Genomic DNA, 23,870 nt, shown 5'->3' on the forward strand with positions numbered 1-23,870 from the left:
TTTTCGAGAGAGAGAGAGAGAGCATGCGTGTGAGGGCAAGTTGGGGGAGGGACAAAGGAAGATAGAGAATCTCAAGCATGAGCATGGAGCCAAATTCGGGGCTCGATCTCACAACCCTGAGATCATGACGTGAGCTGGACGCTCAACTGACTGAGCCACCCAGGCGCCCCAAATAATAGCCCTTCTTAAAATAATCCTTTGCATATATAATTTTTTTTTAAAGATTTTATTTATCTATTCATGAGAGAGAGAGAGAGAGAGAGAGAGAGGCAGAGGGAGAAGCAGGCTCCCAAGGAGCAGGGAGCCCGATGCGGGACTCGATCCCAGGACCCTGGGATCATGACCTGAGCTGAAGGCAGACACTTAACCATCTGAGCCACCCAGGCGCCCTGCATATATAATTTTTTAAAGATTTATTTATTTATTTTAGAGAGAGAGAGCATGAGTAGGGGAGGGGCAGAGGGAGAGGGAGAGAGAAGATCTCCAGAAGACTGCCCCCTGACTGCGGAGCCCCATATGGGGCTCAATCTCATGACTCTGACCCTGAGATCATGACCTGAGCCAAAATCAAGGGTTGGACGCCATCCAGGCACCCCTGCATATATCATGTGTAAAATACTGAATGTTCTTTCGGGGAATGAATGGATGGCTCTCGTTTCTGCTTTCCCAACAGTCTGAATGTCCTTTCATCTTAGGCAAAATCCTCAATGGGTGGTTTATATTGGCCCTATTGAGAAGTGGGATCCTTTTCATTCTGGTAGCTAACATCTCTCTCTCTGCATAGCCAACAGAAGGAATCCAGCTCCTCAGCAACTGCTCCCCACCCCCAGTACCCCCTGCTCCCCCAGCACCCCCTGCTCCTTGCTTGCCTTCCTGGTCTCAGGATCACCTGACCAGACTTTGTTCTGATCGTGAGGTTTGTGAGTTGATGTGCTGGCCAAGTGGCAATGTAAGTTGAGTACCTAAGTGTTTTTTAAATTTAATTTTATTATATTATGTTAGTCACCATACAGTACATCATTAGTTTTTGATGTGGTGATCCACGATTCATTGTTTTCGTATAACACCCAGTGCTCCATGCAGTACGTGCCCTCCTTAACACCCATCACCGGGCTAACCCGTCCCCCCTCCCCCCTCCCCTCTAGAACCCTCAGTTTGTTTCTCAGAGTCCATAGTCTCTCATGGTTCATCTCTCCCTCCGATTTCCCTCCCTTCATTTCTCCCTTCCTTCTCCTGATGTCCTCTATACTATTCCTTAGGTTCCACGAATAAGTGAAACCATATGATAATTGACTTTCTCTGCTGGACTTATTTCACTTAGCATAATCTCCTCCAGTCCCATCCATGTTGATGTAAAAGTTGGGTATTCATCCTTTCTGATGGCTGAGTATCTAAGATTCTAATTGTGGCTTTGGTTTACACAATCGGAGTGATTGCAGTGACTGGGCACCCCTCATCTGCTCTCTTGGGTCCCCTTCTCTCTGTGGTGATTTTCAGTGAGCCCCTAGTAAAGAGGCCTGCTGCTGACAACAAAGGGACCTCAGTGATTTCCATGTTCTTGGGCACTTCACAGATTCCCTGTGTGCTTTGTCTCCTGGAAACTGAGGAGAGCCATTACTAACTCCAAAGTGCTGAGGAAAAGATAAATGAGATTTTTAAGAGAGGTTATATGCTTATATGTAGTACAATCTGTTTTGGATGGAGGATTAGCTCATTCAGACAGAGCATGCTCATGTACACTTCTCTTAGAGGGCAGGCTGGCCACTATGGAGGTTGACAATCAAGTCTGTCTGCCATTGGCTTTTTAATCTCTCATAAATAATAACCTTGAATGGAGCTGTTGTGATGGTTTTCTTCCATATAAACTATCTTAAAGGTATCTCTTTCCCTCTCATCATCTGTAAGTCTATGGCCTGTTTTTCTTATCTGGTTAAAGCATGCAACAATGCTATTAACTTTATAGGTCAGAACTCTAAAAATATTTTAAGTCACTCTTTTGTACTGCAAGCCTGGGCTGAACCCCTCACCTGGACCAATATCTGCAGTAAATCTTTAAAGGGAATGGAGTGGTTGAAAGAGTGACTTTATTTGTACCATTCATTTTTTTCAGTGACTAGTAATAATTTGTGTGTCAGGCACAGTTCCAGGCATTGGAAATGCAGACAAATACGCCATAGAACTTCCATTCCATCCAGGAGAGATCGACAGCAATCAAGTCAAACAAACAAACATGATGATTTCAGATACCGAGGTGGGCTATGAAGACAGTGAAGTCAAGTGGCGTCCTTGTGCGTGGGTGTTTGAGAAACTCCTCTGAAGAGGTGACTTGTGAGCTGAGACCTTAACGGTGAGAACATCCAGACAGAGGGAAAGCCTTCCATGGGATGGGGCAGGGTGGGGGGGGTGGGCAGCTTGTGCAAAGGCCCTGAGGCAAGAGCATAGTGTGAAGAATAGGAATAAGCCTATGGCTTACGGGCATTAAACTCTGGGAGGCACAAGTGTGACGAGATGGAAGGAGGATTGAGCTTGAAATCAGAACCTGCAGGTCGGGGTCTGAATTCCAGTTTCTGTTTCCCGATCTCATAAATGGGTTCGGGAATACCTAATGCACAGGGTTGCCGTGAGCCTTGTGTGATCAGGAAACTGTCCACCAAGGGTGAGACCATTCATTCATTCAGTGCTGCTAAGTAGTTGGCTCAGGAAACTTTTGGTCTTTGCTGAGAGGTCCTTAGGGAAGATCAGGGGCTAGGCATGGATGGACCAAGGGCTAAGGTGCTGGTTCTACAAATGCCAACTTGAAAAGAAAAATGAGAGCAATGCTGTAAAGTTTGGCAAGAACCAAGGATTCTAAAACAGGTCCTGTGTGACCTTGGATGAGACCCTTGCCCTCTCTGGTCTCAGTTTCTTTATCAAAATAAGGGGAAGTTGGAATAGCTGATCAGTAAGCTCTTGTTTTGTTCTGCACTGGCTTCTGGTCTAAGATGCTCTAAGATGTCATAAGACATGACCCCCAGCCAGACGTGGTCAGGCAACCACAAGGCAGGAGAGATGAATGGGCTGGGGGGTCAGGGGTTGGTGTCAAAGCCTGTCGGGTTAAGTGGCTTCTGGTTGCAGGAATCAGAATGCCAAGGTCTTTATCAAGAGAGCAGACTGTGAAGAGCAAGAATTGATGTTGCAAGTCACTTTGAGGAGGCTCCCCTCTGTCTTCGGGGTGCGCGTATGTGGTGGGGGGTGGCTGTGTTTTCTCCTCCTTCCACCTCTTTGGATTATGCTGCAATGTTTCCCCCACTATAAACAGTGTACAAAGGCCTTGCCTGGGGAAGAAAAGCCCCCCACGCCTCCAGCACTGATTTGTAAGCAACCACTAAAACTGTATTCACAGCGAAGCAGCCAACGCCAACAAAAGAGCTACTGGATCCAGTGACGGCTCATTGTTTGCAGAGCTGCACAGATGCCGCTTCACACAAAAGCTGCATCAGAGAAGAGACTCCAGGCTTACAAATAAGAGCGCCCGAATCATTCTGGAGCCCTTCAGCACAGTGTTTCCCTCAAGGTTTTGTAATAAGCAATTTAGAGAAAAACAGCTCAACAAGCCAATATTCTTTTCAGAAATATCAGCTAAAGCATATCCAAGGGCCAGAAGATAATTGCTAGTTTCTCCTGCCCTCTTGTACTCCCACACCTGTGTGGCTGGCCTGCCTCTTTTGGAAACAGAGTTGAAGCTACCTGATTTAACATTTTATCCTGCTACCACTGACATTTTTAAGTTGATAGATATTCTAGAGTTGCCTTGCCTACCTACCAGTATGGCCCCAAGTAGTTTTCTCTCTGTTAACTTACTATAAGCTTTTCTTCCTCAAGCCCTCTGCTTTTCCTCTTTCTCAGTTAGCATCATGATTATCAGCTAAACACCAGTAAAATTTCACTAAGAAAACAGATAGACAAGGCCATTGTAAAATAGAGATTTGCAGATCCAATTTGCACATACAAAAATAGTATTTTATGTGTACAAATACATGCATCTGAGTATCTGCATGTCCTGTGTATATGTATTCATTATACATGAATTACATATGTCTGGAACTTTTTGAAACATGGCATATGTCTGTGTGAGAGCATGTATTTATACAGATTTTCTTCTAGATCAGACATAGCTGTATGATGTAGTGAAAACAGGCTTTTAATCCAGTTATATGTGGACTGAAAAACACTGACACATAAACTCATTCATTCTTTTCCCACAAATAACTTATTGCTGAACACTGCCCTAAGTGCTAGGGAAATAATGGTTAACAGGACAGATTTGCTGTTATTTAAAACAAAAAAGGACTTTAATTTAGATTCTTACTACTTCTTAGAGGACTTGAACAGATCTGTACCTACCAATACAGCATAACATACTTTAAGATAAAATGGGACACAAATGTCTGAAGAAAGCAGAAATAAAGGATGCTTTCAGACATCTGAATTGAGTGAATTTTGACCAGTTGGGCAAAAAAAAAAAAAAAAAAAAAAAATTGAGTAAGCTTTCTGATGGCCAAAGCAAATTAAAAAAATATTGAATTATACACTTATGATTTTCTAACTACAGAAGCGATAAGAATTAACTTGCTGGAAAAATTTCTTTTCTTTAAATTAAAGTAGGAATTGATCATGTTTTCTTTATAGTGAGTGACATCATGAATAATTATTATAACTCTAAGGAAAGATAAAATAACACTTTTCAAATACTATATTTTAAAGATAAAAATTAAAACTAAATTATAATTCAGTGAAGGCCGTTTTGAAAAGGGCTTTGATAAAAAGTTAAAGCAGCTTTACTTTCTTAATATCTACTTCAAAGCAAGGAAGAGCAGCTACTGAGGTTAGTTAATGTGACCCCCGATGGTGTGTCTTAAGCGTTAGATGTCTTAAATGAGCTTTAGCTGAGTTGGCGTAATTACCCAATTTATCTAACAGGTACTGTAAGGCAGAGAGTCCACTTGATGCAAGTCAGAGCCCTAAATTTCAAGGAGCAGGACCAGGGAAAGCAAGTTGACATCTATTGCTGAAAATGAAGGGTCCTTCAGAGGACCCTTCAGTATTTCCATGTTCCAGAGATAGAGGTCACCTACTCCAATCCCCCAGTTTCACATGGGAAGTCAGAGGACTTGTCTAGAGCTATCCAACTAGTTGGTGGGTCTTTGACCCCTTGAACTCAAGTCTCCAGAGAAGCCAAAGATTCCAACATACAATTTTTACATGAAATGCTTTGTCACCCATGTTACATGCACTCTCTATCACAATGAATATAAATATTTTAGCTGTATACTAGAAAAAGGAACGAAAACGAAGCTGGACGACAGCAGTGAGGTTCACATCTCCTGTTAGAGTTTAAAATAATTGCTATTCCTCTTAGTTCAAGCATGCTAGTGATTCGGAGCATGAAAAACCTACCTGAATAACTAATCATACCACCAGGAAACAGCAGGAGCTCAAAAAGAACAAAAGAACAAACAAACAAAAAAGGATGGGCATTGATTCTTTTTGTTTCTGAAGACCTGACGTGATTTATAGCAGTAGATGTAACTACAGTTCCAAGACTGCAAAAAGAATCTGGAAGTGCTTCTGGGTTCCTCATGATGGGATTAATCTTGCAGTGATGGATCCTGTCCACTTTCCACACCTGGTATTCTTTCTGGTCCTTCGGCACCTCTGTCCAGTGCTTTCACACTCAGTTCCAAACCCTTAACTTCACCATGTGTAACTGAGAGTGAAGGACTCATCAACGTTTGTCTCTTTCTCCTGAATTAACTCATTTGAAATCTGGCTACTTAAGCCCTGGATTAAGATGGTAGGAGGGACCCCCAGGGTTGCGCTAAAAGCTTACGAGCTTTGGACTGACAACAATGGGGCTCCCTATTCTAGCTGGCCACTTGCTAGTTCTGTGACCCTAACTAAACCTGTTTATGTAAGCACCCTGGGCCTCAGAGTTACCAATTCAGAAAAAAAACAACAACAAAAAACAAACCTTACCTCAGGGTATAGCTGTGAGGGATAGAAATAACATAAATAGAGGATTGGCTATGTAGAAGACAGTCAACAAATGATAACATTACTGAAGCAGAATGTGAGCCATAATTTCATACACAGGTCTTTGATAGATTATCTTTAAGGCTGTTGTACCTACTGAAAAACCAGCATGAAAATAACACCCTTGTTTATGAAATGAAAAAGCTTATGATTTTTAGATAAAGGATAATTAGGAATCTGTAGTCACATAAGAAACAGGGCAAAAATGAAAACTCCTACTAATCTCTAGCACCTTCTCCCTCCACTTTGTTTGCCCTTCCTTCCTTCCTTCCTTCCTTCCTTCCTTCCTTCCTTCCTTCCTTCCTTCCTTCCCTCATTGTCTTATAGTTAAGCTGAGGCTGTGCCAAACTTGACCCAGCAGCATTTTCTCTAATGCTTAAATGGGATTTTCAAATGACCCAGGGTTATCACATTAAGTAACGAGAGTGTCTCCTCTGTAATGATGTTCAATAATAGAAAAGATGCTAGAAAGATTCCTGCTTAGACCCAGTTGCATGGCAATCCCGTGAAGCTCATTTGAGGCACCATTTTTATTACTTATTATTTAGGCTCATGGAGTGGGTCAGTCTTCAGGCTGACAGTATTTTCTAGTGAATTACTGTCTGGGGCACCATCGAGTTGACAGTTTCTGCTATTAAATAATTCAATTTAATTGATAGCACTATTTCTCCACATAGCATGCATGGATGATGAGCTGATGATAGAAATATCCCCCAAACTGAACTAGCCTCCAAGTTGGTTTGGTAGACTTGGGAGAGCATGCCCTCATTATGTGGCTGAAGTCAGGTCTCTGGCTATAATCTACGTGAAGCAGGGTGAGTGTGGACAGGCCAGCTGCATCTACCAGGCTGGCCTAGTGTTGAATGTCTGCCCTTCTACTGTAAAGGATTTCGCAGGGCTTTCTGATTTCCAGTTAAGGAGCAGGAAGAAAATTAGGCATTTTCAAAGCATCATCTCACTTCGTTTTTTTTGAGGCTACCTTTGAAAACTATCCTCCCATCCCTTTCCTTCTAGGAGAATAGCTGTGAACTGTATGCTGCTATTGTGCTAAATACCTAACATAAGAAAGCTGGGTGGGTGGGAAGAGTAGACGTGTCCATGCCCAAATCAGATGGGCCACGAAGCACAATGTCATCAGGGATATCGCAGAACGATACCGGCCACTGACAGAACTCCCAAATTTCAATACTAGATGGGATCTTAGAACTTGCCTAGTCAAACCCTCTCATTCTGCCGCTGCTGAAACAAAAATTCAGAAAGGTGAAATACTCTGTCAAGGTTTTACAGTTGGTCAGAGACAGAACAAAGACCACAAAAAGGCTTTTTTTTTTTTTTTTTTTTTGCCACTGAGATGTTCCTTCATTGTAAGAAGGCCAATAGATGCTGTTAGGCAAACTCTGTATCAGAAGTAGTAAAAGAATTTCGGAAAAAACTTTGGTGCTGGATACCTAAAATTATCAGGGAAAAGAGAGGGCAGGGTGTTGACTTTCTTTAAAGAATGTCACAAGCTACTGGGCAGGAGAAGACTATGGATGCATTAGGCAAACAAAGGCTTCCCTTGGTACTTTAGCGAACTGGCTGGTGTTCTCCATGGGGGCCTCTGAATGAGGCTTAAGGAGGCTGAATGAATATTAAAGGAAAATAGCCCTTCATATTTTAAGCTGTGGCTCAATTGTCCAAATGAATAAAGATACATGCTATATAAGATAATGTGCATGTCTCTGTGCGTGTTTGTGTGTGTGTGTGCACACATATGTCTGGGTATGTGTGTCTCTGTGTGTTCATGTGTGTTTGTGTGCACACATGTCTGTGTGTATCAGAGTAGTGTGCATTTGTGTGTTCTACATGTATGTCCACATGTCTACGCACGGGCACATACTCAGCCCCCAGCTATAGCAGGTGAGTGCACTCTTGACACTGGAGAGAATCCTGGGCTGATTTGTATTGTCATTTACCAGCTTTGCTTCTTGAGCAAGTTACAGTGTTTTTCTGAACCTCAGTTTTTTACCTATAAAATGGTGTGTGTGTGTGTGTGTGTGTGTGTGTGTGTGTGTGTGACTCTCACTATAAAAGGGAAAAGCAGTGGGTTTAGTCACTTAGTCATTTTAGCAATTAAACTGAATTGACTCTATTCACACAAAATTTGGTTATCTTTTATTGTAGATTCTTCAACAAGATTGGCCTCCCAAAGAGCCAATTGTGATATCTAAACTTACAGACAGCCCTCATGAAAATATGAATTGCCTTGATTAATCCTTACAGCAACTCCATGAGTGAGGAGCAGTTATCTCTGCTTTACATTTGAGGGAACAGAGATTGAGAGGGCAGGTAATCTGTCCTGAGTCGCTCAGAGAATTCCTGGAGATCTGGGACACAAACACACATCTGACTCCAAAGCCAAGCTTGCAACCATCGTCCTTCACCTCACCACGGCCCAAGACTGTTGGTGGTTGCACAATTGGCAGCACTGGTATCTGGTTTCTCCTCACCCAGCTAATGTTTGCCCTCTTCCTTGACACTCTGCTTCTCCTCTATATCCCGGCTCATCCACAATTTCTTAAGGTCATCCCTCCATTCTGCCTGGGTGGAGACACTAGAAAGAAGGAGGACTTGTGTCGGGGGACGCCTGGGTGGCTCAGTCGGTTGAGCGTCTGACTCTTGCTTTTGGCTCAGGTCATGATCTCAGGGTCATAAGATCGAGCCCTGCATTGGGTTCTGCACTCAGCGCAGAGTCTGCTTGAGATTCTCTCTCCCTCTGCCCCTCACCCTGCTCCTGCATGTGTGCGTGTGCGCGCTCTCTCTCTTCTAAAATACATAATTTTTTTTTTTTTTTTAAAGGAGGACCTGGGGACAATTCAAACTGGACATACAGTGAATGCTAGCCTCACTTGTCGGTGCATCTGCTGACACATCTTAGAAGCACCTGATGGTACTGGACTCGCCTCGCAAGCATCTGACAGCTGCCTAACTGGCTGCAGGCTACTGCTCCTGGTGTTCTACCCAGGAGGCCACTGAAGGAGAACCGCCGGAACAGGACTGCTGGATCCCTACCGAATCTCCAGAGTCTCATGAGTCCTTGATCTCTTCAAACGTTAGACTCTATCAGCTGGGTTCCCAGAAACAGTATGGTCATCGGAGGCCCAGATACTGAGCTATGAAGTTTAGGAAAAGCAGGGGGACAAAAAGACTGCCGGGGGGTTACCTTGAAACTAATTTAAATATAATCAGTGAGAAGCAGAAGCAAAATCCTATTTCCAAAATTATTATTTTTGTTTAGCAAGATACATAGACTCAATTTCGCACAGAAAATTGTGTAGGAAAAAGCCTCTCAGGAGAGCTGTTTAAAAGCAATTTAATATTTTTAATAAGGCAAATGGTTCTGATTCTCAACTCTTTAGCCATGAAATCTTAAAATCTAATGAAAGTCTGTTTTCAATAAATGCTGCTTTACAAGTTTTACTGTCCATTTAACAACTAAAGAATATTAACATTCTTTAGACACTTAAATTTAATCATAGTGACAAATATTGAGCTCTCTAACTGCCCTTCATGTAATTTAGTGCCCATAAAATATGGGTTTGCTTTTCTGATATTTTGTCTCAAAATTGTAAATAAGGTCAATTTACCCAGCAGCCTGCAAATTTCTGAGCAATTTTGTGTTATTCCCAAGCAGTCATTCAGAAACATAAAACACAACATACTGCGTGACAAATAAGAACACTTGAGAGGTTTTACATTTCATTCATTAACAACAGTTCTTCAAAAGATTGGGGCAGGAACTTGTCCCATAGAGAGAGTGCTGAAACCGTGGCACCAGAGAGGTGACAAGACCAGCGTCCCTCAAGGAGACAGAGGTGGGGAGCAATTTTCCTCATTTTGAAACCTCTCTCTCTTAAGGGAGGTAGACAGCCCATTGGACTGGTGTTTGGTAGATCAGGGCTCTGAGCACTGTTCCAAAGCCAATACTGCCTCACCGATGCTCAGATTCTAGAAGATAAGGATAATCATAACACCCATCACCCACGATGTGGAGAGGATTTAATTCAACATTATATATGAAAGTGTTTGCAAACGAAATCCGCCCCTTTAAAGGGAGTATTAGCATCTTTATCATTGTTTCACTCTATATCTGTTTTGACCAGGATCACAACTTTGGTCTTGTGCCTGGCATAATCTCTCTTGCTGTTTAAAGCTGCCCTTTGCCACCATAAAATGTCTGCTCTGGTCTCTGGGAGTTACTAGAATGTGTAAATAAAGCACCACAAACCCACTCCACTGCTAGAAAACAAACTGCATCATTAATGGGTCTGTCGATGGTGTTTTCTGGGCCACAGCCCAGTGCGGCCCCTACACATACTTCTTGTCTCTCTCCACAGCTTTGTTGTTCTCCACGACAAGCTCACCATCATACATCCACTTTATTTCCTTATTTGCCTTATTCCCTATCTCCTTCAGCAGGATGTAAGCTCCACTTGGGTAGGGCTATCTGTCTGTTTCACGCACTGTCGCATCTCTTCCACCAAGAACGACTGACATATAGAAACATGAATTAATGATCTCCAGCTTGTGACCATTATATAAATGCTCATATATCTGCAGCCCAAGGAAACCTGGGAACCATTGGGAATGGTTCATTAAAGTTTATGTTGCTTTTAATGTTTTTAAGGTTCTGATTCTGGTATATCAAAGCCCATAAAACAATTTTATTATTTTTAATGTTTTCAACTGGCCTCATCAGCACTTTCTTATTTGAGCCAGTTTTGTCCTTTTAGTTTTTATCTCTGTGAAGATGGGGTATAGCTCATGTCTCAGACACTAATGTTAGATTTCTAGAAAAACACAAGCCATAATGAGGGAGTGCTGGAGACTGACTGTGGCCCCCCCACCCCCAAATCCATATGTTGAAACCTCGTCTCCAGTATGATGGTATTAGGAGATGGGGCCTTTGAGAGGTGATTAGGCTTTGAGGACAAAGCCCTACGGATGAGATTGGTATCTTTATAAAAAAGACCTCAGCGATCTCTCTTGCTCACTCCGCCATGTGAGGACACAGTAAGAAGACAGCTGTCTATGAACCAGGAAGTGGCTTCTCACCAGACACCCAATTTGTCAGGGTCTTGATCTTGGATTTTCCAGCCTCATGAGCTGTGAGCTTGTTTATACACCGCCCATTCTCTGGTATTTGGTAATGGCAGCCCAGAGGGACTAAGACAGGGAATTTTCCCCTCCCCTAAGTAGAATTTGTGGGTAAATTCCGAATCTATTCTCCAAGCAGTTTCCCACCATTTAATGTTCATAAATTTCCTTTGTATACTCAATCTCAAGAAACCGAAGTGTGATTATAAACAGCACTAATAATAAAGAGGCATGAAAGTTTTACCACCCTCTGTTCCCACAGTGCTTCAGAGATCTGTCAAATGGTTCTGTGGCAGATTGGAAAGAGGGGGTTGTGTTAGGAGTCATGGCCCAACCACCAGTGATGCTGGCTCTGTACTTTACGGTGGGAATCACTATTTTAAAAATTCTAGTTTTGTTCATTAGTTGCAACAGAAGATGAACCTGAGGGGAATGTTAAAGAGAAAGAACCAGTAGAGATAGAGCAGAAGAACTGGGGGTCAGGGGAGCCCATAACGGTGTTGCTTTCATGCATCTTGGAGAGAGACTTTCCTCTGTCTTTATAAAATCACACAGACGAGGGACAAGGTTTGACAATCCAGGAAAAAGACGCTTCTTTCTGTATTTAATTCCCTCAGGTCTCTGACTTCTTGAGTTTGAAAACAACTTCATTTTTGTAGGATTTTCCTAAATAAGACTCTGCACTTTGCTTGTAGAGGAAGAAACAGAATGTGATTCTATTTCCACTTCTAGAGCCAGCGCAAAGGCTTATTCGTTAGACGTTGCTGAAGGGAGTGTAAAATGACACAGATGGGAGCGGTGAAGGGTCTTAACGTCCCCTTATCCCACCTAGGAGTTTGCTGCCTCCTTTGTGACCTTCACTTGGCCACTTCTGCCTTCAGGGAATTTTCCAGACAAAGCCTCGTGATTGGCTATCTGTGAGGTAGAGACAACAAAAGCCTTTTAAATTTATCTCGTCTATTTCCAGAGAGAAAGACACAATGTAGATGGAGAAGAATGCCGCGTTTGAAGACATTTGCTTCATCTAGAAAGTCTAAATCAGTCTCCGAAATGTGCAGGTGTGCTACAAATACATTTATTTCCCTTTTCATATTACCCTGGAAGTTCTCCGGTGCTTTGACACAGACCAAGTGGTCACAGTGGGAAAAGCAAGTGCAGTTTGGGCCGTTGTAATTTATAGCATGCAGAGAAAGGCACTCACCAGCACTGACAGTGATTGCTTCAATAAACTGCTCCCTCCAGCTGTTTGTCCCAACCACAAGGGCTAAGTTTGTCTTCTTAATAAGTTTGTCCACGGTACTCTAGAAAGGTTGGAAAGAATAAGATAATAACTGCTGGGCTGGTTAAGGCCTCGGGAAATCTAAGGCCTTGTTAATTCCGAAACCCCAGAGTTCTACAAGGGATGGCGGATGTTAAGCTCGGAACAAGTGTTGACATCAAACACTGTCACGATTATGCAAACAAGCATAGTCCTTGCTTGGAACCCTTCTGAAATAGAAATTTCTTCATAGCAGATAGGAGCTTCCTTCACTGTCTAATGGCCAAGGAAGAATGGCCTCGGTGTTTAAAGAACAGCAGATGTTGCAAAAGCCCACCCCTTCCCCTTGAATGCTTTATGGACTGGCTTCTCTCCTGGCTTCATCTGTAGGATGCTGCCTACAACTGAATTAAGATATGACCTGCTCAGCATTACATATCTCTGAATAGCCGCAGTTGGTAGATAGATTATGAAACTAAAAACCGTTATTATTGTACTTTTGTTTGTCGACGAAATGCAGCCAGACAGCAGAGCCCCAATGCTCCTGCATGCTCATCAACAAATAGATTTTTCTTTGGCTACTGATTTTGTCAGCCAGGCAGCTGTTAGAGAATTCACTCTAACTCTACTTCTGTTGCAAGCAAGAAAAGATGAGTTGAGAACAGGTGAATTCATAGGGCTTAGGGCCCATGGCAATTGGCGTAGCTCTGAATTTCCCCATGCTTTACTCTTCTCTTTAGACTTTTTTTTTTCTTAGACTTTTTTTTTTAAGCACTTGGCTTTACACAATTAGCACTCTCTAGCTTTCTAAATGTCAGTTAAGGGAACAACAGGAATAGCCAAACGTTCACAGGAAAACTAAGCAAGCGGATGCACCCAAAGCGCTACCACAAATCATAGTGACTAGAGGGAGAAGGGTCACTTCCAGGACATGAGGCCGCTCTTCCCAGAGAAACTACCACACAGACTAGTCTACCATACATCTACACTTACTGTCAGAGCAGCCTCGAATTCCCACTAATTGCAAAGATGCAGAAAACACATCTTATTTGTCTGAGGTCAAACTCTGTACATGTTTAATGCAATGTACCTGAATTGACTACAGTTTGGGAATAAAGCAAGTTATCAGCAAACTGGGAGTAAGGAAAATGGGATCTGAGCAGCCTGTATGGAAGGCCAAAGCTCAGTCAGAATGTCAAGTGGGTTCGTTCAACAAGAGTCGTGTGAACAGAGAGATGATAAGCATGAAAAGGCCCATCTCCCACTGGCCCACTCTGTATTTTCAACATTCTTTGCTTGGTTGTTTCCTCAGGGTGGTGACCTCTCCACTCCAAGCCTGTGTCTCAGAATGCCAGTGCCCCTGATAACAGCTCTAACCGTCACTGCTCTTGGCCACGGTATAACTTGAAGCACATGACAAGCATGTCTTTTCTCTCTGGCCTCAGCCCCATTTCATCAAGCACTCTGAATATCTTGGCTGATGCCAGTTCCAAGTTCTGTGGAGAATGTAACAAGAAATGACCTTGATCTTTCCTAAATGTCTTGGAAACATGGAACAGGCCTCCCCAAGGGAGCCCTCTGTTCTCATGCCAAGGCAGAGAATCCCATCACCTGGGCAGATAAACAATGAAAGAGAGAAACTGCTGTAAGAGCTCAACACACAGACTTGCCTCAAGAAATCTCTCTAAAGAACGAAGTTTTAAAATAAATGAAAGTTAAAATTTACGTGGAGGAAAAACCCAGGGTAGATTATAAACTTTAGTTCATGTTGATCCTGGGGGACTATGGGAGAGCCTGGGTTCTACCTGGGACTTATTTTGCATATGTGTCCTCCCTTGACCTATGGGAGGAGGGGAACTGACTAAGATGAATTTGAACTTAGACCCGTCCAACTATATTCACCTGGAGGTTTCCTATATGCCAATGATCAACTCTCACTGCCCTAGACCTGGAAGCGATTGTTGTAACCTCACCCTCAACAGTGGGTATTAGGAAAGTCAAGCCCTTAGTCACAACATAGTAAAGAACCCAGTGGGCAAAGGCAGAGTGGGACATGGTGAGGTATCACCCAGATTTGGGTCTTCAAGCAGTTCTGAGAGCTTTGAAAAAGGTCTTTAAAATAGCTATGGTCTAGAAAAAGAAATTTCTTAAAAGAATGACATAATATCCAAAATTGATATTTGAGGGCACCTCAGGGACATGCTCCCAATTTCCCTTTTGTGTTAACAGTAACTACTGATGAACTTTGAGGAGGTGGGAGGAAATAGTCTATGGGAGCTATTCTAGGAAGAAAAGAACCCTGAACAAGTGAACTTAGGTAAAGAGACTGGGGGACTTTCAAATGTTCAGGTCATTGGAGTGGTTACCAGAGAGAACTCTGGACCCAAGAAAGCTTTGCTGCCTAGGAGACTGTGCCCTGCCATGCCCAACCTAATGCTTCCTCCAGAAATTTCTGTGATTGCTCCTCTTAGTCATGGGTACGTGGAAGGGGAAGGTTGAGGGTTGTCCGATAAGGGAGAGAACACACAATTGTTCCCCATGAGAGCCCTGGGGGTGGGGGACAAGCTTGCACCAGGCCCTCTGATTCCAGATGAAAAGAGGGTGAATGAGGAAGAGAGAGGTTGAATACGTCTGGACAGACTGGTCCATAGAAATGGATAGTCTGAGTCATCTGTATCCCGGGATCACAGGGAACCTGTGTGTATGTGTGCCAGTCTTACGTGTGGAGTGAGGCAGGTTCTAGATCGAACAACAGCTGAGCTCTGATAGTTGGGGTCTGCCTAGAAAGCACTGGCCCCGGTCTTTACCCCTGCTCCTTCTTTCCATGGGAATGAGGGAAAGAAACAGTGATTTGTAGCAGCCTGAAGGGGGAAGTTTAATTGCATTTTTATCTTAAAAATTCCACTTTGATTGCAAAAGACATTTTTTCTTTCTACCTGTCTCCTCTCAGGCACCTCAATTTGTGGACCAATTTAAAAAAAAAAAAATTCATGGATCCAGCTAAAGGAAAAGAGACCACTGATATGAAATATCTAAGATAAAATATTGAGGCTTTCAAGTTCCTGGCCCGCTTCTCTCTTTTGGGATCCTCATTCTGGTTTTGCAAAGAGGAGCAGAGTCTGCTTTTGAAAAATAAGTGGGGAAAGTACATCTGCTGTCTGGGTTTGTGGTTCTGGAAAACCAGAGAACAACGTTCCTTTTCATGTCCCACTGCAGACGTCAAGTGTGGCTCTCCTGAAGGGTGTTCTCAGACATCAGGGCTGTTGTGGACACGGTGGGATGGAAGGTGGGGTAGGGGGCAGAGGGAGCACCTAAGATGGACAGGAAGTTTCACCTCAAAATGCTAAGCTCACCCTAAGGCCCATCTGATTAACTTCTGAAAAAGGACTTTCATCACCCAGAGAACCAGGAATCCAATTTTATCAGCTCAGTTGTAAACTCTCTGGTTATAGGCACTATATACCTTCGGCAGGTTGACTGTGCTAATAGGTCCCGGGATCTGAAGCGGACTAAATATAAATGAGAACTTGTCAATGGGACGGATGTGCTATAGGGAGAGCTTGCCATCTCCCCTCCACCAACAAAAGCCTCCTAATTGTCAGCAGTGTGAATGCTTTGCTTCTGATAGATTTATTCCCTTCTTCAAACACAGCCTGGTTCCTTCCACACAGAAAAATCTCCTGGAATCTACCTTTGCTTCTTCCTTGCTATGCCCTCAGACAACGTCCTCGCTTTGGGGCACCCCTGACCCTATGCAGGGACAGATGCCACCCTCTGGACCCTGGTTCTGATACCATTTGGTTTGCAGGACCTCTTGGTTCCCTACCAACTTTCCAATTCTAGTTCTGCTCTGAGAAGCTTCTCGGTTAATGAGCCGGTTCCCGAAATCGCTAACACTATGAATAGTCTTGGTTCCAAGCTGGACCTGGCCTCCCCTTGTGGGCAGTGTTGGTAAGCATACCTTGAATTCATAGGATTCTTCAATGATCACTTCCAGCTTAGTGTGTTCTCCCAGAATGGGGCGCCCCATTTCTGCAATGCGCCTCTCCTCTTCCTCTTTGCTGGTCAGTGGTTGCCTGTCATCACATTCCTCTGTGAAAGGGAAGGGCAAGAAAGTTAGCAGTGTGCTCAATCCTCTTTGGAAATCCCTGGATTCTGCTACAAGGAAACCAAGAAGGAAGGAAGCCCTGATGACCCACTAAAAGTCCCTCGGGCGAGATCATCACTCGAGGGGAGAATTGCACAGAGGCTCTGGGCAGGTCAGGCAGCACACCACTGTTGTGCTTGTTGACAGCAAGTGGCTGTGATGACCCACAACCTGAGCATAAGCCAATGTGCAGATCGGGAAAGCAACACATAGACGCATGTCACCGAGAAAGTCTCTGCCTGCACATTGTCCCTGTTGAGGGAATCCCCTAATTGTCCCCTCTGATGCTGGGTCATCTGGCTGTTGGAACACATTCCCTTAGCAGGTGACCAAAGGAACCGCAAGGAAAACTGCTCGAGTCCCACAAGGGATGGAGGAATCTGGCCCCCGCCTCTCCACTTTCTAGAGGCAACAAAAACGCCCCCGGGCCCAGGAGTTGGTGGAAGGGAAAGTCTGATCTTAGCCAGAGCCCCTGTTGCAAGGAAAGAAGCAAAACATCCATTCCATCTCACCAAGATGCCTGGGCTCTAGTGCTTCCTCTCTCTGGTGAAGAGTTCGCATTTGTTAGGAAGACCTTGACCACGTTCATCTTAAAGTAAACAGGGAGGGCAAAGGTGAGGCCTTTGGGAGTTAATACTACTCACCATGTGAGCGTGATTATTTCCAGAACCACCATGTAGCTGACACTCCAGGAGAGGCTAGTGGGTGTTAAGAAAATGTTAATGGACTTGAGAGTCCATTAATGAGAGGAAGCTCACAGTTGGCTCCTCTCTGTGTGAAGATCATTAGGATAAATCCCAGACCGAAAAGGCCACGCACATGTGAAGGGCAAACAGTGTTCCTGTAATGACGCTACCTCCTTGTCCTTCAGGCCTAGGATGCTGGAACAAGACAGGCTACTTCCCCTCAGAGTCAAGTCAAAGGTACTTCATCTCAAGGAAGTAGTATGGTGGTATGGAAAGACTTCAGCCCTGATGCCTTTGCTTCTAGAACTTTCCAGGCAAATTGCCTGCAGTAGGAATCTGTTGACTGAGGAAAACATGAGAAAGGAAGGGACTTCTAGCCCACTCTTCTTGCCTTTTGCCTTTAGGCATCAGCTCTGTAGGAGTCCACGTCTCTCATTCCCTCCAAAGACATGGTTTCCCTCTGCTGAGGACCCTGCTGTGGTGGTTCCATTTGTTGCTCTAGTAAATTTTGTAGAGAACTGGTTCCTGGGCAGGTTGTTCACTGCTAGGGCACGGAGCAGAGGGGCTAGGGATTCTGCTAGCATTTTATATACCAAGTGTCAAAACCTACCCAAGGCAGAAGCAGAATGTAGCATATTAATTAATTCTTTAGTATGTACTCAATAGTGTCTTCCTAAAGGAGTATTTTAGAATCTGCTTTTCTATTCCCAGTTTTTACGGGGCCCCGAGGAGATTAGATGAAGACTAAAAAATACCTGATTTTGAACTGGCCAGAAACTGCTGAAAGTTAGCAAAGGAGAGGTGCAAGGAGACTAATTTTAACTGTAAAAGTAGTAATGTGTTTTATAGTAGGCTTGGGACGTTATGACCCAAGAGAGGGCAAAGGGTTACAACTGGTGTCCGTAGGATTTGTCCTTGAAATTATGTGTAGTCAAGGAAGTGGGAGGCTGGGATATGTGATGTCCAATCTATCCAGTGCTCAAATCAATCATATTGTGATTCCCACTGTTTTCTGATCCTTGAACCCAGGATAAGGTTATTGGTAGTTTCTTAGCAGCAGGTCACATTAGTGTCTTTGGTCAAAACCTTGGCTGAACATGGATGTCTTAGAGACTCACATCAAATGAAAATTATTTTTCCAGAAGAACAACTGGGTTTATTTTTTGAATTGCAAAGCCATTGGGAGAGTATATTTATTATGGCTTCCTTTTCTGTAATTTACTTATAAATGATAATTTGCTTTAAATGGGGTTCAAGGCAATTTAGGTAGAAAACTGGGGAAATTACAAAAGAATGGTGATGTGGTAGCATTGTTTAATACCATATTTCACAAAATGAAATTATTTGGAACATGGTATTAGATAAATGGACATGGTAGTAAATGAAATCAAATCACAGTGATTAGAAAGGTTATTCCCTTTTTAATCATCTTTCAGTCCTTTGGATCAGGAAGAAATGCTTCGTTTGGTACCATTATGCCTGTAACTAGTTCCTGACATTTGCTCTATGCATATAAAGATCCTTTGTTCATTGTTCACAAGGGAGGTGAGGCATAGAGATGGGACAACTTCTAGTGCAGCAAGGTGAGGGCTGAGGGGTCAGGGTGGGGAAGCAGCTTGCTCTGCCTAAGGGAGTCAGGGAAGGCTTCAGGAAAGAGGACATATTTGAAATTGGCGTTGAAACCTGCAGAGAAGCTTGCCAGGGGAAGGTGGTGCTAAGGTTGGGGTAGGAGGTGGTAGAGTAAGAAGGGGCATTCCACAGACAGAAGTCAAAGCACAAAGGCATAATTTCATGGAGGGGTCAGAGCTATTTTCACTTAGTAAATGTCACGAGCATTTAAGGGAGAATTCTATGTAATGGAGGAGACAACTGGATCGTTGCTCTACAACGATCCTGATAAATTACTATCTATGGTGCAGATTTTTGATATTGGCAAAGAAGAGAGCTGGGAGTATTTTTAAAAAGTGTCCTCTCTTTAGTATCTCATATTGATTGGGGAAATAGTTGAACACCATTTTTTTGGGATCGTCTATTATGTTTGTTTCCTTTTCACTTTATTTTTGTTTTGTTTTGTTTTGTTTCCTTTTCACTTTGAATGCTGGATCAAATGCAGTCCATTTCACTCTGGCCAAGTCAGTTTTACCTCCTTATTTATGCCCAGTGACAACATGCTGCCATTTTAGTTTTGCTTCTCAGACAGAAAAGTCATTCTCTGTCTCTGTCTCTCCATACAGATACATGTATGCTTTTTAAATTCACCATATTTTACTGAGAAGTTGATAATCAATCACAGAACATCACGGTCTTAACTAACCAACACAACCTAAAGATCAAATGGATAATCCATACCCCCTGTTAAAATCCGTATTGACAGGACATAAAGCCAGCCTGTGATAAAACCACCAGTAGAGGACCTCCCTTCTTTTGAGTAATTGATTTTGCAAATGACAAATTACAGAAGCTAATAGGTACCCGAGATGTCTGAAAAAGCTGCTGCTAATGCTTTCTGGCTCGGCTGCTTTTTGAAGCAGGAGGGCCATGAGAGGTGAAGGGCTCAGAGGGAGAATCCCTATTAGAAAACAGAACAACCACATGCAGATCTGCACCTGAGGAGCTACTGTTGCTATTCTTTGACGTCGTGGCAATCTTTAATCTTAACCAACAATGTCAAATTCGGAAAGGGGTACAAGGCCAGCGGTGGGACACTTTGCTCAAGGTTATTTTAATCCTTCGCTCAGATCTGTGCTGTGACAAGTCTGAGAGTAGAGACCTCTTGACAGTTTTCAGCACCTGACTGGCCTTGCTGGTTAGAGCCAGGAGACTGGTCTATTTATTTCCACTAGGAATATTCTGGAACAAGTCTGCAGTCAGGTCTTGGTATCATGATCATCGAGTAGGGAAGTGGCATGTGAGGATGAGGAAAGGAGGAAATGTTTCTCCCACCATGGCCAGTGATGGCGATGGGGATGACCGAGGAAGGAACAGCCCTGTCCTCACGCAGACTTGGAGATGCTGCCTGGGCTCTAAGCTTACAGTAGACCCGGGATGGTTGTGTGATCCTCTAGTCACCTTGGCAATGTTCCCTCTGAAGAACCCCCACAGATGTACTATCACCCATGCATATGTGGCTAACATTGCCTGGAGGCAAGAAAGGCAGGTTCTAGAAAGAAGTATAGCTTGCTTTTAAAGAAACGTCATTATACTTGGAATGAAAGACCCATGTTTGAGGGGGGAGATTTGCAGGAAATCTGGAATCCATTGAACCTTGAGAGGGAGAGGTCATGGCGGTCAACCTTCTCTGCACGCCCGTGCTGCTCCCTCTACCAGGCCTCCTGTCCTGCATGCATACGCTTGTGTTTTGTTACCGACCCACCATGCTCAGAGCTTCAGAGAAACCACTGCATTATTTAGCAATGTTCTAGTGGGGACACGGGCCAAACTGTGCTACTTTAATGTCTAAAGACTTAAAGAACACTTGAAGGCAGTTAACTTCAAGCAAATTAAACTGTGGTTTTCAAGGACCATGATGCACTGAGTACCTGCAATGGTGATTACAGTAGAGGGAATAGGATGTTCTCTAGCGTGAACTTTCCGGAAGACAGGTTGGCCTAGCAAAAAGGACAGGCAGAAAATCATTAGAATGGACTGCGTTGGTTTGCTACCAGAGCTCTGTGGAATTAGTCAGCTAAACATCACACCCAGATGCACACATCACAAGCAGTGTTAGTTTAGGGGTTGAATGGTTAGAGGCCACCGCTATGGAGGCCACAGAAGTGAGCAAATAATGGGTCAAGTGTGCTATGAGCCAAACCAGATTATGTGAATGAACCACACACTCCTCAAGAGGGGGTGCAGCTAGGTTCCTGCAGGCATCTAAGGGGAGTGTCCTTGTCCTTCAAGTTACTGCTTCCAGAGGCCTCGTGAAACAATGGAAAGCACTTAGTGTGATGACAGGCAACTTGGTTTTGAAGCGTACTGGTGCCAATGACATAACCTTGAGCAGGCCATTTTCCCAGTTTCCCCACAGGTAAATGGGGATATTAACACCTGCTCCATCCATATTACAAGTTTGTTTGAGGGTTGAGTAACTTAGCATCTGGGAACATACTTATCTATTTCCTGAGCAGTCCGAATGGGAGAAAGTTTCATACACTGGTAGGCTTTGCGAGGGTATGCCATCATCACAGTAACTGTTGGGTTACCTAGGCCTAGGGTTTTCATTAAACTTCTGGCTTAGTTGAATGCCAAATCTACCTGCTGTTGGCTTCTACCAAGAGCTACCTTGAACTGATCTGAGAATCGTGAGATTGGGACTTGGTGCCAACTCTGCCATATGTTTGCCATCGAAATAAGGGTAGAGGATTTCTCTTCTCTGAGACTCAGTTTCCTCAACTATAAATGAAGCTAAAGTTGAAGGGGATTTGTTCCTCTACCCTTGGTACTGGAGTGATTGAAATGTTTTAAAAAAGCCATGTACCTTGTTAAAGTCTATTATATGATGAGCATAATATAATTGGGAAAGCAACTTTTAAAGAAGTATATTGACTTTTAATATATAACTCTATGGCTGCTTGTTTGGGGGAATCAGACATGCCTCTCTCCTCTCCAAATTGAATCAGAACACTTAATTTTTTTAAGCAATACAAATTAAGGTGCTCTAGTTTTCCCCTCCCAGGGTCCCTCTCATTTCTCATTTGACTGGAATTCACACTGATGGCATTTATGTGGCATAGCTGGGCTTTGGATTGCCAAGGGGTTAAGATGAAGGTAGGAATAAAGAGACTGAGAGGGAGGAGATGAAAGTGCTGGGGTTAGAACACTCATCAAATGGCTGTGGACTTAAAGTCAGAGGGCCAGGCTCTGAATCCTGGATGGGTGATTTGGGGTAGATTAATTAATCGCTTTCAAGCTTCATTTCCTCCCTATAAGTGAGAAAAATAAAATCGTACTCCATAAGGTTGAAGATTAAATGATATAATGAATACGAAATGCTTTACAAACTCTAATGAGCTATAATGTATAGGGGGTTATCATGTTATATGCCAAAAAGGTCAAGGGACAATGAGATCATAGGTTCCAACAAGGGCCTTTCAATGAGGCAAGGTCTAGGAGCAACACATAAAGATTTGCAAATTCCAAAATCACCTCCAGCACTTAATGTCCACCACTAATGAAATCTCTGAAACATATTGGGCTGTGGACCAAATGACTTTTTCAATTTCCATATATCCTGTTTCAAATTTAGATTTTCACACTCAGCTGCACAAAACCATGTAAAAGCTGCAGGCAGAGTCCAAGGGCTAGATTAATTCTTCTCTATTGCCCCTGCATCTCAAAGCCTTGACTTCAAAGCCTCAAATTGACTTTAAAGAAAAGTTCTTTAGACTTAAAGCTGCTTTTCACTGTGTAGACCTAAGTTTTAGAACCTTCCCCAGGGCATCTATAGAGAGTAGATCCCAGGCACTCTGACCTGGATTGGGAGAAGAAGGGTCATATACTGTGAGAAGAACAGGCCAATGTAGAGATTCCCAGAGAGTTTTTGGAACATTGACTTGTTCTAACTGTATCAATTTCAAGTGTTGGGAAAAGGTGGTAACAATAGACAAACTATTATTTCAAATTGAAGCCAAAAGAAAGAATTTAATGAAGTACATGAAATGATAGAAATCTTTGGAAGAAGTGATTCTGTTCTCTTGAATGCAAGATGTGTCCTAGGCAGGGAATGTTGGACATTACCAGACAGATAGTCTAGAACATGATATGAACAATTCCTGAGAAAAGAAAAATAGGATTCTGTTATTACCTAGATACTTCAAGTGATAGGGAAGGAAGGCCCTAAAAGGAAAATCCTGACATATTCAATAAGGAAAATAGGAAAATACCTAAATATATCAATGCATTTTAACAAAGCATTCTACAGCCCAAGATTTTTGGTGAAGATCTCATTATCAGGCTGCATAAGGCTGAAGGTGCTGCTAGACGCTATACTATTTCTAAAATGGTTGACTTTTTCTTTCTAATTACTTCAGAAGCCATGAAGGTTGTCTTCCCCAATTTCTTCCTCCCTCAAATCTCACAAGGATAACCAACTTAAAATAAATGGAAATTCCTGCATTAGATTCAAAAATAGCATCTTCAGCAGCGCACAGTGAGGGAGACTTGACCTGGGAGAGCTTGAGATGGCTCAGGTTTTAAAAATCCTCTGTGAGGACTTGTCCTGTTTAACATTTTTATCCTTTTCAATTTCTGTGTCTCTGAGAGTCTTTGGATCATTTTGTCATTAGATGCCACGTCTGGAGAAGATCAGTGGAGAGCCAACAGCCCCTGTGAAATTGCTCGTATTCAGAAAGTTCTACTTGGGATAGAATCATGCTGGGACTACCTGATCATGAGTTTACAAGAACAGTGGTTCAATTAACCCCCAATTCCCTTACCACAGCATTTGCAAAATTGGAATCTGGGGGAATATTTCCTCCTTTAAGTATTTTGGTTCAGCTGATTGCAGAAAAAAAATAATTACAGTAGTGTTATCTGCACAATATATCGGAAAACGCTGTGGCCAACAGGATGC

General features: G+C 43.1%; 1 protein-coding gene across 15 annotated transcripts in view; it reads right to left on the reverse strand.

Moving 5' to 3' along the window:
• Positions 1-23,870, reverse strand: part of SLC8A1 (solute carrier family 8 member A1) — a 369,635-nt gene that overhangs the window by 40,253 nt on the left and 305,512 nt on the right. For 11 of the 15 annotated variants that reach the window (XM_027621068.2, XM_027621066.2, XM_027621065.2 and 8 more), the window contains 3 exons: positions 20,839-20,907; positions 16,428-16,558; positions 12,410-12,509 (listed from right to left, as the gene is read on the reverse strand). In XM_027621068.2, coding sequence (XP_027476869.2) covers positions 12,410-12,509; positions 16,428-16,558; positions 20,839-20,907 — 300 coding nt within the window. The remainder of the gene's footprint in view (positions 1-12,409; positions 12,510-16,427; positions 16,559-20,838; positions 20,908-23,870) is intronic. The other 4 variants (XM_027621070.2, XM_027621073.2, XM_027621069.2 and 1 more) reach the window with 1 other exon arrangement.

This window comes from Zalophus californianus, chromosome 8 (assembly GCF_009762305.2).
Source record: "Zalophus californianus isolate mZalCal1 chromosome 8, mZalCal1.pri.v2, whole genome shotgun sequence".
Classification (NCBI taxonomy): domain Eukaryota; kingdom Metazoa; phylum Chordata; class Mammalia; order Carnivora; family Otariidae; genus Zalophus; species Zalophus californianus.